Source organism: Pavona decussata, unplaced genomic scaffold (assembly GCF_977016875.1).
Source record: "Pavona decussata unplaced genomic scaffold, jaPavDecu1.1 SCAFFOLD_219, whole genome shotgun sequence".
Taxonomy (NCBI): domain Eukaryota; kingdom Metazoa; phylum Cnidaria; class Anthozoa; order Scleractinia; family Agariciidae; genus Pavona; species Pavona decussata.
The window spans coordinates 111392-133674 of record NW_028145624.1 but is presented as its reverse complement, the minus strand read 5'-3'; the positions used below and the strand labels follow the sequence as shown (position 1 = coordinate 133674).

Genomic DNA, 22283 nt, shown 5'->3' with positions numbered 1-22283 from the left:
GCTCAATAAATTCCCGGAGTTGAAGTTGAACTTTGAGTTATTCCTCTCTCTTACGGTTTTACCGCCCTGAATCTTCCTCTCCTTTCCCCCCACCCCTTCGCCCAACACACACGCACACACACAAATTAAAACTAACTTTTCAAAATTCTAGTTCTAACAGGAAACGGCGGACGAATAGCCACTTTTTGAATGTGCCTCTTGAAATTCACGTTTATCTGATTTATATTTTATTTATTCGAAAACGTTATGGCCTGGATGGTCAGCTGAAATACATTTAGTTTAATTAACGATAAAATTAAAACAGTTACACCCACAAGTCTTGCGTTTCCAAAGTTTTAAGGCGATAGTGCATGAGACCCTAAAGAGACTCTGTTGGGAAACAAAACAAAACAGATAGTAAAATATGCAGAAAACGACGCAATTTAAGCGATGCATGAGCGATGACATGAGTCACCTCTTGTCTGTGAATATTTTAGCAGCCAACAAACCAGACGAACTGACAAGCACCAAAAAAATTTGGAGCTATGAAAGAGATAGTCTTATGAGTCATGCAGCTGACCGTGTTTTCCTCCTTGTTTTTTTGCGGTGGTGAATGAACATTCTGGCTTCTTACATGAACCTCTCCCAGAAATGATGTGCGTCCAATATTTTGGCACCATTTTGACACGACCTGAGAACCTGCATGACTTGAGCGTCGGGGATTCCCCTAACCACTAACTCGCTAAGCCATTGGTCTTTCCTGCCTTTGACGTAAACGCCATTTACACTATCACGTGGACAGTTTTTTTTTAGCGCATGCCAGGGGCAGACGTCAATTAATGCAAATCTGCCTGCCTCACTTAGCAGTGATATGTTTTCGCCGGAAGATAGACGGTGCTTTGGAGAGACGAGCGCAAAGTGGCAACTTTGCCATTTTAAAGGAGATGAAATCAGCGTTTGATGTTTCCTGGCTTTTTGGAAGACATACCTAAGACGTTAGGAGGCATGAGGAGGATGGAATATGGCCGTTTTCATTCGTGTTGTGATCAGACTCTCACGAGGCTTTCGACTACGGCGATCGATGACCTGGATTTGCTACGAGCACGTTTTTTGTGTAGTTGTAGCTCTTACTGACCTTTTCAACGAGCAAGAAAGGAAAACAACTGTGAGTTTGGAGATCGACAGCGCTGGGGATGTATATGCATGGCTAAGTTACTTTCAAAATAGCGTAGATTTCTTGCGGCCGGATGAATGATGGGGACGCCGAAAGAAAGAAGTAAAGTGGCAATTTTTGTTATTTCCAAGGCGCTGAGAGTATATATATTTTTGTCTTTGCGAGGGCAGGCAATATATGAGATTTACTGTGTGGAGAATGGAAGCCGGCAAGACATGTGTCGTGGTTCAGTTCCTTCGATGGCAATGGAAGAGACAACCGAGATCGATGTATTCGCTGTTCAGGGTTCAGGTCGCCAACAGGTTTCTTTTAGCAGTCTTAAAACAACTTGGTTTTAGCGGGAAAAAAATATTTGAGTATCAAAAGGATGTTTGGAATCAAGTATGGTTTAAAACAAGACGTGAAATAACCTGTTGTTGTACAAGTTGTGCCAGGTGATTACACAAAGGATTGATCATTTCGCAACATGAAAGGTAAGCAAACTTCAATTCTTTGGAGTCATGATAATCATTATAACTGACATTACCTGCCCAGCAAATTTGAGACTGAGTTTGTGTCTGTTACTGAATGGATTTGTGAGAGATAAGCGGACGGCTCACGAGTTATTTGTCAACTTACGGTACAGCAGGTCGTAGTTCATTTATGTAGTTCCGCGTTAAGTATATGGCGTTTGCTTCGATCGCGTGATGATGACATCTATGTGTAAATTAAGTAAGTCACAAGAAGAGAATGAAATGTTTTAGAAGTTGTAAACACTAAGTGTAGTAATTTTCAGCATGATGAAGCCTCATTATTCGGTCCAATTTTATACCTGAAATTTTGTGTCAAACTTATTCAGTAGGAATAAGTTGACTTGAATTCGAAGAGGAAACCCATTCGGAGAAAAAAAATTGTTAACGTCAAGCACAAAACGGAGAAACTATCACTCCTGAATTTAATATCATAATGGAAAATCGGAAACGTGATCACGAAAATCAAAGGCAATGGAAATCTCGTGGAAATAACCAAAAAAAAAAAAAAAGTGATAATAGTACCAAATATAATCACGCAAAGCGAGTCACGCTTCGTCACTTGATGCGTGTCAGTAACGGAAGCCGCTGAATACGAAAAGCACGCCGGCACTCCTAAGGCCGGGCTGGGGAATACTCCAATCTTAAAGCTGAGGTAATCATATGACGTAGGAAAGTTAAGTATTCTGTTCGACTAGTATAACTGTTGATATGTATCACTTTATTACCGCTAGTCTTAATGTTTCTTATTCATCGGACGGCAGATTATTAGAGGGTCGGGTACAACCGGGAAAGCTGGACACGTGGCATGGCTCTATAATTATAGCACACTACGGTCCACAATTTATTAGCGGGCTTTTTTGCACTTACTTGAGAGCTCGAGAGGGGAGTATGATACCGAGGCTTAACTGCTGTTATGTCACCTTTCTGGGGAAAACCCAAGCTGCTAAAAGCTGATCGAACTAAGATTTTTTTGTAACTTTCTAATCGTTTGTAGCACTTTAAATTGGAAGATGGTAAATGCCAAGTTCTTTCATGTAGTAACTGAATTCTTTGTCAATAGCATGACTGAGAATTGTAGACAGATATACTGATATATGGAGAAGTAGAATATGGAGAATTGCTTAGGCATACCACTTTAAAATGTAGTCTTCTAAACTACCTTTCAGTTTTGCTTCTTTTCCCATCAGCATGGCTTTGATTTCTAATATCGAGGTTTGAATCTAGCGGAAAGGTAGTAAGAACTGAAAAGCTACGCAAAGTGTACGTAAACTTTTAAGAACTGAAAATGTATCATTTTGAAGACTGACTTAACTGCAGTAATGCTCTAAACATGAGCCATACGTATTAAGGTTGTATAAGGTTATAAGAGTATGTGTGCTTTATCATGAACTTCTAGAGCTATTTGGAATTTTTTTAGTGGTTCAATCTCAGAAAACGTGAAACTTAAACGAGAAACATCGATGCAAAAAATTTCTTGATTTTTACTAATATTCAAGGAGACAATTAATTCAATACAAGGAACCAGTGTTTGTTCACCTCCATCGTGTAACATGCAATGAAGTATTCTTTCTGTTCCTTCCCAAACGACCGTAATGAAAACTACCTAATTTGAGAGAGTTTTCAGTGTCGGCCATTCAGTGGATATCGTCAACTTTTATTTTGAACGCGTAAACGTTACTTCTAATCGGTCTTAGTGGCCCCCAGGCCCCACGTGCGATTCCTATGGCAACGACCATTGAAAACCTTCATCTCCAGTTTTCAGGCAAGAAACCTAGCTTGTGTGGATTTGATTATTGTGTTATATTCTGCTTGCAGATGCCCATGGAGGTAGGCAGTGATTGCTTCATTTACCTTCAACGTACGATCATTTGATTATTCTTTTCATCGCTGTTGATCCTACCGTTCACTGAATTCTACTCAAGGGTAGTCAGAGGCCGGTAACGGTTATTTCTAGACAGCGTTGGGTTTAAAATCTGCCTTCCCTCTTGTTTAAAGAAACATTGTTTTTTACTGCACTTAATATGGCCACTTAATTTTACTTTTGCATCTGTTTGAACACTACACATCGTTAGATGGATAATTGACCTGAAATCGTTTAGTTTTCGCGCTCTTTTTATATACTTGCACAACAAAACGATTTTTAAAACTTTAGGCCCAGTTCAAACGTCGAACTTCTCATGTGCCGAATCTAATTATTAGTAGATTCGACACATGAGAAGTTGGACGTTTGAACTGGGCCTTAATTGTTTGTCAAAGGCTTCTGTTTATGCTGCTCTTTCAACCCCAGTAAGAATTCGGCTATCTATATCACGACACAGCTGATAAGAGAACTGTAGAAAAATTCCTTATACAGTGGAACCCCGATTTAACGATCTTCGGTATAACGATATTCCCGGCCGTATAACGATCAACATTCGTTTGCCCAGCAAAAGTTATAGTAAAATGTATCGGGCAGAACCTCGGCATAACGATAAATTATTCCCGGTTTAACGATGGGAAATGTCGTTGACCGAGCGCAAAATATTTCCGGTTATAACGATAAAATCAATACCACAGCCGGACCACAATGACCTGTTTTTTTTTTTGGTAACGAACACCTTATGAGCTGTACAAACTGTTTTTGACAGGTTTTAAGGACATTGAAGAATATTCTGGATGTTGTACTTCATTTGATGATCAATTAAAAATTTATTAGATAACGTACAGTATAAAAAGGCGATTATTAGCTTCAGTCCCGGTATAACGATATTTTTAGAAATTTTCCCACAATATCGTTATACTGGGAATTCGGCTATAACGATATCCAGGTTTAACGATATAATTTTAACGTTCCCGTGGCATATCATTAAACCGGGGTTCCGCTGTATTAACAGCTTACTTGATTTCTCTGACTGAGGCTGTTAAAATAAAAAAGGAAAATTTGAACTGAAAATCATACGACGCAAATTTGTGCTACGATGAACTGAAAAGCTTCACTCACAGCCCATACTACTTCAGAGACAGCTACATATTTGCAGCAGATTTTAATGTCCGTCGTCAGGCATGAGCTTTCCAAATTTAAGTTTTATAGCTAAAGTTTTATTAAAATGTTTAAACGGTCTGCAGATGATGTTGCTACGGCGAGGGATTTTGTCACGCTAACTTGCTCTTGAACAATTAGCCAATTGTATTTGGTCATTTGGAAATACAGCCCTACTATTGGCTGTTTGTACATGTTGTTGGCTGTGTAACGCGCTATAACGTTGTGATCGAACATAAAATGGCTTCCTGTAGTAGAAGACCAAATCATGTCCATAGGATTTTTTATCCGTCGATAAAGTCCGGGAAATGTGTACCAGGGGCGATAGCAAAGGAGAAATTGAAGGTCATAGCAACACTGGAGTGATTTTTAGCGTAGAAGAGGTGGAATTAAACCTCCAATTGCAAGCGATTCCGTGTTCGAATTGAAGTGAATAACTAGTTTCGCCAATGAAATCTGACACTTAATTTTCCAATCTTTTCGAGTTAGTCACACCCCAGTTTTATATGCCTGGAAAAATATTGAAATATTTTTGAGTTGTAGAGTTATATCGTTTAAAAACAGCTAAATTACTTATTTCAGTTTCAAAACCGTGACGAAATCGACAGCCGACATAACTGGTGTGTCGCATATAGAAATTTGTCAATGGACATCATCTGCAAAACAATAATATTGAATTCTGAGCAAAGGAATAGACTGCAATTACAAATTAAACAGGTAACTTCAAAAAAAAAAAAAACCCTCCAAGAAGCGAGCGAGCGACTTTGAGAAAGTCTATCTAATATAGATGCAGTAGTGATTCCGACCATGACCCTCAACACCAGGCTCCCCTCCTAGGGCGAGGTGGAAATTTAGAAAACCTAGTGTAAGGGCGTGAAAGCGGTGGAGGTAGAGGCAGAGCTGGTGTGAGGGTTGTTCCACCCGCAGATCCTGTTGCACCGCAAGGTCACTTCAAATCAACTACCGCCATTTACTCCTCGCCGCTGGCCAGGTTTAAACCTTGATGGACCTGTCCTGAGGGGTGCTATATATGAACAGTGCTGTTGTGTTCTTTTGGCCCTTGCGTAAAGTATCCTGAAACCATACAATTGCATGATATTGTCTGTTCTTTGGCAACTGATAGCATTTGCGCGACACTGAAATCTACAAAGATTTATTATAATTATCTCATTAACAAGTCCAGAAAACACAGTTAGCCCTATATTCTGAATGTCAATTTATTCAGCCTTGCGATGATGCCTAGTGCACTGAACTAAATTGCCAAGGTTACACATACCATAGTTATAGTATCCACAGTAAAGCTACCTTAAAATCAGGCATTTCATAATCCTCGGTGAAAGCAGGGTTAAGATAATACAGGAATTGAGGGCCAACTATTGATTGAGACTTTTGACTTTGTAAACTGTTGAATTTTTTCATTTTTGGCCAAAATGTGACACCTATAGTTATTAATATTACATTATAACGACGCCGTAAATTAAAGGCTCAGAAAGAAAAGAAGAAAAAAGAAAAAGAAAGATAGAATAAAAAGAAGAAGAAGAAGAAAAAAAAGCAGTGAACTCCCACCCCTCTGGGATAAAAATGAAAATTATCTGTGGCGGTGAGTCGCACTGTACGGTAAGTAACCAAACCCTATGTATGACAGTCGAAATCTTCAGTTTGACACGCCATTCTGTGTTATTATATTTCTTTCCAACCTGGAATCTCAGCCTCAACAAACGATGGCGATTTATAAGATTGTATCGACTCGTTCGTGAAGGAAAAATTAAAAAATTGCGCTGAATGGCAGATGAAAGATACGTTGTGCTACTAGATGTTTTAGAAACCTTGTTCTTCGAAAAACTGGCGATTGCTACCAAATGTTGAGTTGTACATAAAGCTTCTAGCTTGATTTCGATAAGAATCTGCCATACTTTTATAGTTTTACATGCTGCTCTCGAGCAGACAGCATTCACATTAAAATGTGCTTATCGAAGCATCTCATGTGGAACATCCATCAAAATACTTTATTTATTTTCTCCTGCATCCCCATAACATGCTTGACTTTTCGGAAAATTATTTTTCCAAGGCTAGTTATTCCACAAACGTCATAAACTTATATATGTGTAGTGGTGATGCAATATCTTATTTTCAGTCGACAACCAAGAATTCCCGTGAACATTCACCGCAACTCAAAGAATAGCTGTTCCCCACTTTGAGCGGCTTCTTATGTAAGCCGAAACAACTGAATCGCATTCTTCCTCAGTTTTGCATTTCAGATCGCTTGCTTCCAACCATTTTTATTTCATGTGAAGTAAGGTTTTTCAGTACTTTGGTTCGCCGGCCTGAAGTTGTCCTTTCGAAACCTGGTTATGGTTTTGGGACTTATATAGTTATGTCTACAAGATCATGATAAGATGGAGGCTTCTTGAGCATTTGTCATCGAGATATCCATAGCTAGAAAAGGAGTTGTTAAAGAATACCATCCATCAGTATTATATGATCACACTTAATCGATTCGCTTCTTTTCAATGCTGAACCAATAGCATTTTAAAATAAATTAAAAGCAGCGATATTGAAAGCTTTGGCTTTCGGAGGCTAAAAAACTGTCAATTATGGTAATTTAGGCCTATTTTCCACCGGCGACACAAAGATGAGCATAAGTTTCAGCAGAAGCATAACAGCACAAGCATGAGCGTGCTGTATATATTATTATGTTCTTCCTTTTCACTGTGATGTACCAGAAGTGCCAAATTACTAATTTTTTTACGTCACAAAGCGGAGAAATACGTAGGCGCCACTAAAAATATCCTAATCAAGATTGCATATTGACAGATTGCTAGCGGCCATTGCTAGCGGCCTTCTCGTTTTTTAAAAAAACAGTACTTCTAGGAAATATGCCTGAAATGACCAAATTTTATATTTATACCTTTGAGAATCATAAAAAGGATTCGCTTAAACGAACAAACGTCTCTTAAAGCTTCGCAGCTCGTTAAATATCCACCCCTTTTCATCTCCACATCGGTGAATCATTGTTAAATATAACTGTTCTTCCTGTTGCGTCATACGTTGCCGGCCGCTTAAACACATCCGCTTTAGTGGCTTCATTTTCTTTTAATGTTGAACTCTAGCCTGTATCTGAGGCTTCAGTGCTTGTTAGAGTTTTGCTCGCTCTCGATAAGTCCTAACGTAAGTTTTTTTTTTACATCTGTTGACGTGCAATACCAAAACGCCTTCAAGCTATAAACGTTTAAGACGAACGGTCAAAGGGATATAAATAAACGGCGAGGGTAAGTTTTTTACTATCGTGGTTTAGACGCATATACAGACATTTAGTTCATTTCTAAAAATATATATACTTCAGGCCTAACAATGTCGTGCCTTGTACTTAAAGACTTGTTAAATGTATTTGCCAGTCACTCTGCGAACCGATAACACTACTCAGTTGACCTCTCCGATTCCGTTGCTCGATCAGTCAGCAATTTTTCCGATGAGTTAAGGCTGGTACTCACTAGCGCACAAGCATAAGCATAACATAAGTATAAGCAAGTGAGAACACACGTGACATAAGCATAAGCATAAGCATAAGCATAAGCATAAGAAATCATGTTTGTTTTTCTTGTGTCGGCTTGTGCTTATGCTTATGCTTATGCTTATGTCACAGTTTTCGCAAGTGGGAACGGGGCCGACATAAGCATAAGTATAAGCTCAAGCCCTTCAACCAATCACAGGTCACTTTGACTCAGACTTTTGCAGAAAGTATCACAAGAAAAATGGCGGATGCTATGACATCTGTACTAGACGAGTTGCTCGCAGAATCAGTCAGGTTATATCCAGTTCTGTACAACAAGGCTGATAAGTTTTTTCAAGGATGTAAACAAGAAAACGCTGGCGTGGGAAGATATAGTTCTCTATCTCCTCCAAAAAAGTTGAAGAACTAAGTTATTAAATTCGCCTTGGCCTTGTCGCTGACGGTAAACTTCCCTCACCCAAAACCTTTTCAGTAGGCCTGATAGTTTTCCTGGTATTTCGACGCCTTCTCAAGCGAAGAACGCAGGTCACAAGTAACGCAAAGAGAAATATCTCATTATCGTTAGCCATCTTGTTTTCAAACATCGAAGAGGCCTGGTATCGAGGATTGCGTCAAAAAATGTATTCTGTGCGTGCGTGTGTCCTTATGCTTATGTCGCTGGTGTTCTCACTTTCTTATGCTTATGCGCTAGTGAGAACCGGCCTTAAACTGTTCCGTTTACAAACTGTTTTTCACATAATTTCACTGGATCGAATGGGAAAGCCACTCTCTTGAGGGGCAATGTCAAAGTGATTGACCCGTTTCTTGGTCAATATAAAATATGATAAATTCATGCTAAAACGCGAATTAAGATCACAAGTAAATCAAGTGAATTTTCAATGAAGAAATGAATCACACACCAAATTTTATCAAATGCACAAGAGAAGAACCTGAGAACAAGGTCTTACCTTTGCTATTTGTTATACTGTTCGTTCCATTTCCATCTTGAGCATTCGATTCGTAGCTGAAAATATGACGATGAATAGTCATCTTGCACTGGGACAGCTATTTTACAGAAACTCGGGGTATTATTTTTCAGCTGGCATCGACAGAACCAGATAAGCTCAATTACCAGCCGCTGTTCGGAAAATGAGCCTAGGCTCTCTAGGCCCTCTTCTCATGGAGGAAAGCCGGACCCGAGGTAGCGCGGGAAATCGAGCCTTTAGAACTGACATTCCTTTTGATTTTGAAACAGTCCCTTTTCACTTGAGTTGTTTTCGTCTCAATAACTGAGGAAGGAAGTGGGCATCGGCCGTCCAATTGGCTAATCCAACTATCTCATTCAGGCTCTACTCGTTTGACTGTGCTGAAAGCCTATATCGTTAGGGCGCACCTTTTTGCTGCGCACAACCTATCATAGAATGGAGAGTTCAAGCTAGTTCGAAGTAGAGCCAATCAGAGTAGAGCTGGTGATATAACCATTAGTACTTAACTTTTTACCAGCTGAGACAGACACTGTTCCTTTTCTCGGTTCTTCTCACATTTACACCGCTAAAGGCATTTTTAACCACTGGTTGCTTCAGTGATAGAAAGTTGCTTAGATTTACCTCATGAACCGTGGCTTGAGCGGTACTTTGCTTTCAGGGGCCACGTGCACATTTTGTGGCGCCGGGCCTGCAAACAGAAACAAATGAACAGACAAAGACTCCTTGGCCATATCGTGTCAAGAAATGGCACTGGCGCTGTTTATTTCCTCGGTAGCAATACCGTAAATAAATAATTGATGTCATCGAAAATAAGGAAGGATCGTTTGTTAGCGAGTTGTATTTCCAAACATTCAACATTGTGCTGTACCTTGCCTTGCCTTGCTCGGGCGACATGAGCTACATCACGTGGCGGTCTGGCATGGGGGTTCTGGATTCTCAGCAGTGATCAGTTAAAACTTAAGTCATTTCTTAGCTATCAGCTGAAATTTCGGCCATTTCTCAGATTTCAGTTCACCCCCAATCAATTATGTGGACATCCAGCTCACTTTTACACACCAGATTTCGTTTTTGCGTTTTGTACGGAGTCCAGGGTGACCCTCTCATTAGCCGATTTCCGGAGAACTTTCGAGTAAAGCCGCCGTTACGCATTGAAACTTTTAGCGCTGAAACTTCTGTGCAACGGCGAACGGGACCAGTTTCACGAAGTGGTGTTACACGGTGAAACTCTTGTTTTTTCACCACTGCGACCGTTGCGAGCCGTTGCAGAATAGAAAACAGTTTTACTTTTCATGAAACTTGTCTCGCAACGGAAGTTCGAAAAAGTTTGAGGAAACCGACCATGTTACACGGTGCAGCGCCGTTGCACACAAGTTTCATCATGTAACGGCGGCTTAATACCAATTTTTTTAGAGACTTAATTTATGAACTCTGCTTATCATCTTCTAACCTTCTAGAAACAACTTATGAGAAGCTCCGAGCCATCTTCATTAGCAACCTATTCTCAAGGCATTGACTACACAGTTATTGTCAAGTTATGCCATACTCAGGCACGCAAACAGACTTCCGGGAGTCCGATTGACTCTTGTTAAGACGAACTGTCTCCATCGGATCCGATCGAGTCTGTTTGCCAACTTTTCAATCCCCCACTCGCTCCTGTTAACCCCTTACTTCCGGTACCACCGACGGCTTGCACTCATTTCCGGTTCCGGTCGCGATCGGACTGAATCCTGCTGGGAGTGAAGTCAACCGGACTCAGGTCGAGTGTATTGGACATGTATCGGATTTGATGGCGTCTCTGTAGGTCCCACCGCAACATTATATGCTGCAAAGAAAATTAACAAAGATATTAACTGAAGTTTTCCATGGATCTCTCCTTCATCACGGAAGTTGAAACTTTATTCTAGGTACGTTAGCCTGCCTGGTAGGCAACCAGAAAGAGAACGGAAGAGGGTAATCGAGTGTTGGGAGTGCGGAGGATAGATGGTGTGGTCAAATCCTACTAACTCCAGCTGTAAGAATTCTATCACACATAGAAAGTATCTAATGGCCGGAGTAGAGTAGACTAAAGCAGCTGGGAAACATTATGCCAAGGATGTGCTGACTGGATCGGCTACGTTATAGCTTTAACCAAGGCCTCTAAGTCGACAGCTCTCTCGACGTCGTTACTGGCTCAGTGCAAGGCTGGAGCTTGGTAAAAAGTGAAAATAAAATGAAAACCAAAAAGGAACTCGGCTAACCTGCTGAACAATTTTGATAAAATGACCTGAAAGAATCCTTGGCTAAGGAGATTTCCATCTTTGCAGTGGATTTTATATACCTTCATGTTGCACCAATACGCGGAGCCCTAGCTAGCAGATAACTCGACAGCCTTCAGCAGCTGGCAAATAATGCCTACATTGAATGCTGGGATTAAGCATCCAGTACTTCATATAGTTACGATCACTGTTGTGAAGCTTCCCAGAGCAGGTATAAATTTGAAAACTATCATCATCATCATCATCATCATCATCATCATCATCATCATCATCACCATCATCATCATCATTATAATCATCATCAGCGTCAGTGTCGTCGTCTTTATCATCCTCCTTCAGTCCCATTCCTCAAATTGGGTCTGCATGGGGATGGGATTCTGCTTTACCAGTAAACATTTATGCCATTTCTTAGCTATGAGCTAAAATTTTGGTCAATTGTCAGCTAGCAATTAATTATGCGGGATCAGTCAGTTAACTTTTACGTCTCACGTGTTTTGCGGTTATTGGCCGAACATTCTCTGGTAAAATCCAAAGATTTCAGAAGAACATTCGAGGGTTAGACTAGGGTTGCTAATAAAATGCGTAACGGCGTAACGTGTCCCGCGAACGAATTAAAAAAAAAAATCGGGATGTGAAAACAGGGAGGCTCTGCATGACAACGATCACGCTCGGGACTTTCCAAGCCGTTTTGTTTCTCAGTGCGAAGACTTCTTAAATAGCATTGTTTCTTTTTCTCATGATTTCTTTTTAATTCAAGCATTTTAGACATAACACTCCACAAGTCGCTTTTCTTTTTTGATCCGAACATTTATCGAGAATTTCAAGGAGAAAAAAATATCCTTTGTCTTTTTTTTTTTTGTCGCAAAATTCTTGCGCTGCGGATTTTCTTTCAGCGCTTATTGTTAACCACAGTAAACGAGGTGTTATAAAAATTGCTTGCCATTAACTTGGTCAATTTTGTTCAGTTAAAAAAATCTCGTTACTTATTTTATCCATTCAAGAAGTCCCCTAATATGAGTTAATATTGCCAGTAAACAAATAAAAGTTACGCTAGTTATACGCGTTTTTCTAATAACTACGTTTCATGGCCCGAGTCCCTTTCCACACTTCACGAACACTGCTTATCATCTTCAAAGAACAGCCTGTGAGGAACTCCACGCCATTAATTACAGAGTTATTGCATTGGCGAATTCCGGAAAGTAGCTGCCCCTAGGGTAAATCAGCAGTAAACTCAGTAATTCAAACAAACAAACAAATCAATAAATAAATCAATAAATGAAAAAATGAATAAATGAATGAATGAATAAATTAAATAAATAAATAAATAAATAAATAAATAAATAAATATTAGAATAAAAAAATAGATAGATCGATAAATAAATAAATAAATAAATAAATAAATAAATAAATAAATAAATGAATAAATAAATAAATAAATAAATAAGATCAGACATGATCATTTCGGTGGTGCGCCCCGGGAAGGGGGGGGGGGGGGGGGTGGGGGGTGTTGGGTTGTGTTGGTTGAGCGAAGACTGAGGGGGAGTGGAAAGATGCTTACGAAGCATATTGAAGTAGAGTGAAGTAGAGCGGTCATTGGAAAATTAGTTGCTGACCTTTTGGCTATTTTTTAACCTGGACGACCTTTAGGTTTGGCATTAGAGATAGACGAGGACTTTTTTGTGCAATTTAATGCTAAAAAGCTACATTAATCTCTCTTTTTTGTTTTTTTAGCAGTGTTTTTGAGGTCAAAGAAGTCTGAAGGAAAGCGGCCATCTTGACGATTTACAGGACACAACTGCAGGATACAATTTAACAGGTTACAATGCCAGGATACAATTTAGCAACTTCAGACCAGAAGAGTATTGGAAAAAAATATATGTGCAACTACTGTAATTTGCTCCTAAGAGATGCCATGCAGACTGGATGTGGACACTTTTACTGTAGCTCTTGCCTTGGAAACTTATTTTTGTAAGTATAATTCTCATGGTTCATATTTCCATAAAGACACACAATTCATAATAGTAATAATATTAATATAAGCTTAATTTGATAACCTTTATGTACCGGCAGTGTTTAAAGCACAAGTGGTAGTGGGGTCGAGCATTAAAACTGTACAAACTAACAAATGAATTGAACACAACAAAGCATCATTTTGCTCAGATCAAGTAAGCTTTTGTATCCATTTTAATTCAATAGATTCAATGGATAAATAGGAGTATAATCCTGATTGCCTACATACAAATAATGACTATGGCTTGTATCCATTTTAACCCCAGTAAAAATATAATGTGATCACTCTGTGATCACACAATGTGATCACACAGTGATCACGCGTAAAAACTTTTACATGTGATCACAGATGTGATGTGATCAGAGATGTGATCATGGGTGTGATGTCAGGTTAGATCACAGGTTCTGATCACACATAATGTTAGCACTGTGATCACAACAAGTGATCACAGTCACCCTTATGATCACAGTATTAACTTTATGTGTGAAGTACACAAGAACATAAAAAGCACAAAATACAGGAAGTTAAAAAAATTGTACAATGATGTAATAACAACAACAAATTTTATTACTGTCAAAAATGAGCTACATATATAGTATATATGTGTATATAAAATACTGCCCCAAAGTAATAGCCTTTCAGAGGTTATTTGAGGCGGGGGAGGAACGTCCATTAAAGAACGGCGCAGTCTGTTGCGCAGTGGAATTAAAAAGCTAAAATAGTATACATTTTGACAAGTTGAGAACCACAAAGGAAAAAGTGAACTAATATTTTCTTACGGTTTAGAAGGTCATGCTAACCGGGAATCACTTTCGACATAAAAATTCGTCATTATTGTATTTTACGCGATCGTCATGTTGCTCACCTCTGTCAGTAATTGGAACGTTCTTCGATATTCTTTCCCTTGTGGAGACGTGGACTAAAATACAACTCGCAAGAATCATTTAGTTTTACAGCAGACCAAAGAAGCCCTCTGAGTGTTCTCGATCAGAGTAAATTTATCGCGGCGAACTTCAAACATCCAAGTAGCTGCGCAGTCGGAGACAATCCGAAGGAACAGTCTGTTGTTAACAAAAAGGCCGGGTGCAGATCTTCGCTTCAGAAACCCAAAACATTAAACTGTTTCCCACACTAATAAAGGAAGATTCTTCGCATTGAAAACGTTCCCGCTCTTCTAAGTCAAATTACCAACGGTCGAGTTTATTTTCAGGACAATTTTTGTCACGCGATCAGGTAAAGGTAATTTGAAACAGGTTCATGACATTTGGCCAATAAGATTAAACCTGCAGATGTCTCAAGAGACCTTGAAGATAAAATTCCGACACGCACGTGTCATGCAACTCGGAGAAAAGGCGCTATATTTCTCGAAACTGAAGTTAGAATCGTACCTTGAAAATATTTTTCAGTGTATATCAGTGCTTTGTCGCGAACATGCAAAAAAGCAGCCTTGATTTTTTGCCTTGGATCGAGTAAGTGAAATGAATCGAGCACAAAGAAGGCAACATATGCTACAACAATAATAACAGGATTGAATTTGATCGTCCAAATAATATTCATTGTTAGTCGTTTAATAAGCTGCTATAAAATGTTGCACAGGACTGATGAATGCAGAAAAAAAAAACACGTATATATTGCAGATTAAGCTTTTGACGCACAAAAACAAAAACGAACCACAAAACCAGAGAGTTACAATAACGAAAGACCGGAACGACACGCACTGTGAAAGAAAGATTCAAATTTGTCCCGAGTTTAGTGCGGTAAGTCATTGGGCTGTTATTAAACCACATCTTTAATTTACTGGAATATGATTTTTTTTTTACTCCATTAGTGTTAACAGATATTTTGGACTATTTGAATGAGATGGTAATGCTTTTGATTTTCAATTTTACCCTACCCATACGTGATCACGCCATCACTGTAGAGAATCACGGTCAGTGGAGTGATCACACCCTGATCACGGGTGTGATCACTCCAATCACGCATTGCTGAAGGCGTGATCACGGTGAAAAGAGTGTCACGCCTGTGATCACGGCCGTGATTTGTGATCACGTTGTGATCACAAAATATTTTTACTGGGGAATTCAATAGATTCAATGGATGAATAGGAGTATAATCCTGATTGCCTACATACAAATAATGACTATGGTAGCAGACACTCATTTTTTACTATTGGCTAATTGTTTTTGGTACAATGATTGTTTTCTTTCATACAAATTGATGTTACCATTCGTTGAGGGAAATATCAAAGTTTAAAAGAAGGTTTTTATGCTGTAAATGGTGACTATGATGCATATGGATTGGCCTGGGGGCAACAATTTGTATTCTCATGACCATAACTTCAGGGGTGATTGGGAGATTCAAGGGAGAGGCACTGATGGTTAGTTACCATAACATGCGAGTACTAGTTCATGTCCATTCAAGTGCTTAGGGAAATGTACTGTTCAAAGTGGTTCATATGCTCAGTGTCATGCCCATTTGAGTGAATGAGTCGAGAAATTTGTAACGCGTAGAGTGCACCTTCAGTTGGTTCAGTGAGACTGTCTTGACGACCGTGACCGTGTTCGTTATCCGTTTAATTTTTACCTGTCCAAATGGATAAGCGTTTAGTGTATGTTTTCCCATGTGAGGCTACATTTAGCAAATTAAAAGTTTAAACAGGCATTATCTACATGTGCGAATAGATGAAGGCAACAATATAATAATCTTTCCAAAAGTATTCTTTTAAAGTACTCAGGACAGGTCTTTTTTAAAACTTACCATTCATAAAATATTTCCACTTGATGTCCCTCGTTAGCTTAATTGAATTTGTTTGTGAGGTTTTGTTCAAATCTTCAGAACTATAATTATATTCACTCGACTCTCCTGGCTAGTGTCCACTTGATACAAGGTGTCTGCTAAAAACAAGTTCCCTCAGGATTTGCCTCATTAAGGATCCAAAACCATTCCCATGAATATAAGATAACTCTGAAATATTTCTGTAAATTAAACAAATGTTTTCGATATTTGCTTCATTAAAATATGTAAAATGATTAAAGTGCAGTGTCATAATTATTTTGATCAAATGATAAGGTCAACACATTAACCAAGAACATTCTGTACAAACAAAAGGGAATAGGAGAAATGTCACCTTTCAGCACTTATTGCTCTCAGCAAATGTTTTTGTTCAAGTAGACCAGAAGTGTAAGTAATAATAATAAATAATAATAATATTAAATATTTATATTAAATATAGAGCGATTTCCAGCGATGCCCAATCATGCTTTACAATTACAGCAAATAAAGTTCATTACACCATACAATACTGAATAAAAAAACAAAAAAGAAAATTACAGTTACGATAAATTTAGGTCTAATATTTGTAATGTACAAAATGTCTAAATGTGGTATTTAATTCTATAGAAGAACTTTCCTAAAAAGATGAGTCTAAACTTTTTCTTAAAAACATTCAAGTCGTCACAAGATCTTATTCAAGTGGCAGGGAATTCCACAGTTGGGGTGAGGCTACTGAAAAGGACCTTTATCCATAACTACAGAGTGGATATTCCACGTTAGCAAGGGAGTTACTGTTTAACAATCTTAAATTACATGGAGGAATATACTTCTGAATTAGTTCTGATAGATACGAGGGGGCTAGACCATTTAAACATTTAAAAGTCATCAAAAGAATCTTATAATGACATTCATGTGATAAGATACAAAACATTACCCCAAGCTTCACAGTTATAATCTATTTGGTGAAAAAAACATCATCAATTCACGATTGCTTCAGATTCTGAAGACTACCCTGGAGCAATTTATTAACTTAAAAGATGGATGATGTGCTTCCCTTTAGTATTTAAATCCACTTAATACAGGATTTTAATACAAATGACAGTTGAAGTCACAAAGATGTCCATTTTAATAGAGGTATCTTTTTACATTAAATGTGGGAGGGAAGCTTGCGACTTATCAAACTGTCTGGTTATAGCTGTTACCAATAACACGTGACCTACCGTCTTCAAAAGAGTTGGATAAAGTTAGGTTTTGGTGGACGTCAATCAAAGAAAGGCCGTTGAAATTATTTTGAATTCTGACAAGATTCCAAAATAAGCCAGCAAGAAACTAAGAAATTTACCTCACTAAGAGAAGGTAAACTTTATTTAAATTGATTTCCGAAACAGATCAAGGGAAAATAAAAAGTATTTTTGAATTAAAAATTTTAATTTTCACTGCACGTGATAATTATAATTTGCTCACTTGCACGCATCGCTGATTTTGCAAAATTGTTACGTGTAGCGATTTAAAGTGTTTAAAAAAATACGGCTTCATCTAAACAATGCCCATTCTTTTAAATAAACTGGCTCGGAAATCAACTTTCATATTTAGTTTACCATCTGTCAGCAGAAAAAACTGCCAATTTCTTGGTTCTGTTGCCTTGAAATGTTCTCAGAATTCAAAATGATTTTCTGTGACATGCTACACTGTAATTGCAGCAACATCACAAGGCTTATTCAGTAATTAAAAATAGATACTCTCACTATTTTTTACTACAATAAAAACGGACAGGATTTTCTTTGAAGTGAAGTTGAAATAATGTCACATTGCACACACCATACTGCAATATTATCACACAGTAAATTCAGTGATTTGAACACCATCACACCATATTTTTGGTTTGAAATCAATTCAACCAACTTTAACATAATGCTTCAATTGGTTTCTATTTCACACTGTCAAGCTTTTTAATTTGTAATGCTGTACCCTGACATGTACATGTACATGGATAATTTGTCAGTGAGAACATTTTCACACCATCACAATTGTTTTTTTTTTTTTTTATTGAAACAAACACTTTTCTTTTTTTTTTTGTTTTCATATATTGGCATTTTCAACATTGGCCTAGAGTCTGAGGAGCAAGTCTTCCATTTTTGAGTGGAGTGAATTCCCTGTGTAGTTTTCAAGTGTGGGCTGTTTAGAGAGATTGTAGTCATGTGCACTGCTGTTGAAAAGTTGTTTTGTGTAGCTGTCTTTTGCAGTCTACTTTTAAAAACGTGCATCTCGTAAAGTGCTTTTTCAGTCTGGCAATCATCGTTTATGCTGTGTTTACATGAATACAGTGACCTATTCTGATTCGTTTGGGTTCAGATCTTAAATTAAAGCTGTTTGCCAAGTTTTACATCTGGAAGACGTTGCTTTTTTGACTTGCTTTTTGGAAGAAGTGTCCCTTTTAAGAGACATTCTCAGAGAAAAGTTAGCAATTGCCAAATATTGCTCAAAGAGGGTTTGCGGTCAGTTAGAGAATTCCTAGAAGCACGGCTAAATTGTTGATGTGTCCATAAAATGAAACTCTTGATTCACTCTGCAACAAGAAGAAGAGAATAAAATACTAGTATTACAACATTGTTCTACGATATAGAAAGTCTAATATTTTACACAGCGCACATGTCAGAAAGTTAACATGCAGGTTTTTTTTTCTGTGTTTATTTGACTGTCCTTTTCTCTTGGATTAGTGAGAAGCTCTGAGGCCCAATATTTTAAAAATTTTAATATGTGGGGCCCTTTATTCCCCCAGTCTGTCATAATATTTGTTGTGGATAAAGAGGAATTATGGCAGTTTTTACAGTTAAGGATGTACATTAGCCAAACATCTTAGGGATGTGGTATATTAGTCTGTCAAATACATGTAAAGCACCCACCTTAATAAATATAAAGTAAGATTGTCTGTTTCTGAATATAGTTAACCCATATACAGACATAATACAAACGCTTTCTAGTGTAAAAACTAGGTTCACAATAAAACCAGGATTCGGTTACAGTAGAAGTAAAAATCTTGTGCCACCAGCCAACCTCTTTTTAAGAAAATTCTAGGCATTTAGTTTTTTATTATTAGAGGTAAAATTATTTATATTAAGTGCAAATGAGGGTTAAAGGAGTCATGGTCATGTCTTACATGTAAGTATTTCAAGGTACATGCTCTTCTATTTGATCTTGTGAATTGATAATAAATTATTTACACCTGTGTTTTTAGGAATGGAACCTCTAAAATGACTTGCCTGCAGGACCAGACAGAATTTCTTCCAAATGAAGTAAGCCAAGACAGTATGATTTTTAACAATTATTTCTCTACAATATCCACATGGCATTACCTCTGGAAAAAAACAACAACAAACAAACAAACAAAAAACAAAACAAAGCAAAAAATGTACAATGTGCAATTTTGGGTGGTCATGTCTGTCAGTCTTGCTGAACACCCTTTAATTTAATCATGATCAAACCTTTTTGTGGAAAAGCAGTTTTAAAATAAATCTACTGGTGAAAGGGTTGATCTTTGGAAATAATAAATACGGAGGCTCCTACAATATTGTCTTGAGCTCCTGGCGTTGATACAGTGTGCCGGTGGCAAGCCATGCTACAAGCTCAAACCAATTTACAACAATTCTGTACCTGTTATATGCTTTCAGGTTTTTCCAGATAACTTTATGCGACGTGAAGTACAAGCCTTTGTGGTCCACTGCACATTTGTGGATGATGGATGTAAATGGAAAGGAGAAGTCAGGCATTTGGAGGTAAAAACAGGCTCAGTATAGCAGCTCGGAATGTACATGTACAATACATGTGGACATGCATTAGGCAGACATTAGTAAAAATCTTTAATATGCAAATCAGTTATGGAACTTTTTAATTACGTGTACAATAATTTTTTAATTTTAAGAGTCTCTGTGGTTTCTTGTATTAATGTTACTGTATAATAATATCAGTGGGGTCAGATTTTCAAAACTTCCTTTCTTTTTTTTTGTGCTCTTTTGTAAGTTAAGGTATTATAATCATTATGTTGAAATTGCTAAAATAAAATTTTCAAAATCATTAAAATAACACAATTAAGATATGTCAATTAAGGGTTGTCTTGAGAACCCAGTTAATAAATACGTGTACAAAGTCATATAAAGTGTCATGATTCCAAGTTGGCATTCAGCAGCATTTTGACATTTTTTGGGTAGAACCAACAATCCATGCCAAAAAATGTTGGGACGATTTCCAAAACTCATCACAAAGTGCCTGGCAGACCCTGCCTTGCAATGTTGTCTTGTTGCTGTATTTTGATAGCCAGAAACACTGAGCAATAGTATCCATAACACTAATGTACAGTCTTTTTATATTAATTTTCTCTTCTTTTTATCTTTTTATTAAAATAAAGTAAAGAACATGAAAAAAAAAAAACATGTTTACATAAAAGAAAGAAAGTGGTGAGGAAGCCGAAAAGGAAACCATAAGGCTTATAATATTAGGTTCCCTCAAGTTGAAATAAAATAAATTTACAACTGATAATGCCAGTGTCGGATGTGTAATGAAAGACTAATACATTGGTGGTACATTGGTATTTTCAATGCTTAATTTCGTATCTGTCCTAGATAATATTGGCCATGATTGTACATGCAAATGAAATCACAGGCGAAAAAAGCAACAAGACTGATTAAAAACTGCTGGACAAAATATTGTGTTGAGTGCCTGCTACCATTGACAAGGGTGCGTGGTTCTACCAACCAGTTTCAGTCACTGATGAAGCACAGTTGTCTACTATACTAGTAATAGAATATCTAATGAAACTGGTGCCAACACTCTCAAAATTCACTTCATAAAAGTACACATGTAGATACACTGTATGAGACACATTAAATTTGATCAGAGTCTTCAAACAAGCATTCACAACAGTATCCTTAGCTTTCTTCTTCCTTTACTCTCCTGTTGCATTCTGCTGTCATTTCCTTTTGCACTGATTACATGTAGGTTTTGCTAAAATTTCTTGTCTGTGTAAGTGAGACTTTGTTTTCCCCTGTTGAGATTATTAAGGGGGTTCCTTAGTTGTATTGCACTGATAAGTGGTATAGCTACAGTGTATGTTGACAGCTTCTTTTATGAGGTGTCAAAACTGTAAAACAGCTTGGCTTAGCTCAGTGCTTACTTGGCAGAAAGATCAAGCTTTTTTTTCGGTTTCAGATTAGGTTTGTTTAACTTTGTACCATTTACCTGCTCACTTCCAGATAATTTTTAAAATCCTTTAAAAAGATGTTACCTTACATTTTTGTTGCTTTGTATCTACAGAATCACACCAATAGCTGTGAGTTTCTTAAAATTCCCTGTGTACATCCTGAGTGTGGCATGTTGGTGAAAAAAACTGAACTTTCAGAGCACTTGGAAAAGGATTGCGAGTGTAGATTAGAAAACTGTGGATTCTGCAAGAGGAAAATCAACCATAACAAGATAAAAGTAAGTTATAATAGTTATTACTGTGTCAGTTTATTTACATGACTGCAGTGTAATAACACACAATTTATAATAATAATAATAATATTAAATAATAATAATAATAATAATAATAATAATGATAATAGCAACATAACAATAATATTAACTTATTGATATAATAATATCAACAGTGGCACCATTTGAAATACTTAAAAAGCTGTTACAGTATTAAAATATTCATTTGGGCACCAGGATTGGCACAGTTCACTGAATGCCTTGTGGGTTGTGGTGGGGAGGGGAGGGGGGGGTGGGAGATTACTCCCCTACATATAATTAGGCTAATTTACAGGCACAATACCGATTAATCGGGCTGATTTCTCCCAATTTGACAAAGAAAATGAGAGAGCAGACAAAAATTGGCCCTATTTATTAAAATCTGAGGCAGGGCTACAGATTCTTGGAATCAGCTGATTTTCACCCCCCGTTATACTAAAAGGAAAAATAAAATTGGCTGAAAAATTGTAAGGTGTAAATTGGCCCATGCGATTGAACTTACTAATCCGGCCGATAATTTGGTTGGTGTAAATCAGCCTTGAAACCTTTTTTTTTTTTCGCAAATAGGGCAGCAAGAAAA

At 37.7% G+C, this 22283-nt stretch overlaps 1 protein-coding gene across 4 annotated transcripts in view; it reads left to right on the top strand.

Annotated features, from left to right (window-relative positions):
- Window positions 1–825: 825 nt before the first annotated feature.
- Window positions 826–22283, top strand: part of LOC146459362 (TNF receptor-associated factor 2-like) — a 34473-nt gene continuing 13015 nt past the window's right edge. The window contains exons 1-5 of one of the 4 annotated variants that reach the window (XM_085089551.1): window positions 826–1626; window positions 13147–13383; window positions 19434–19491; window positions 19867–19971; window positions 21506–21670. In XM_085089551.1, the coding sequence (XP_084945677.1) occupies window positions 13238–13383; window positions 19434–19491; window positions 19867–19971; window positions 21506–21670 (474 nt within the window). In that variant the 5' untranslated portion in view covers window positions 826–1626; window positions 13147–13237. Of the gene's footprint in view, window positions 1627–7793; window positions 7954–12926; window positions 13063–13146; window positions 13384–19433; window positions 19492–19866; window positions 19972–21505; window positions 21671–22283 lie in introns of those variants that run through there. The other 3 variants (XM_085089552.1, XM_085089550.1, XM_085089553.1) reach the window with 3 other exon arrangements.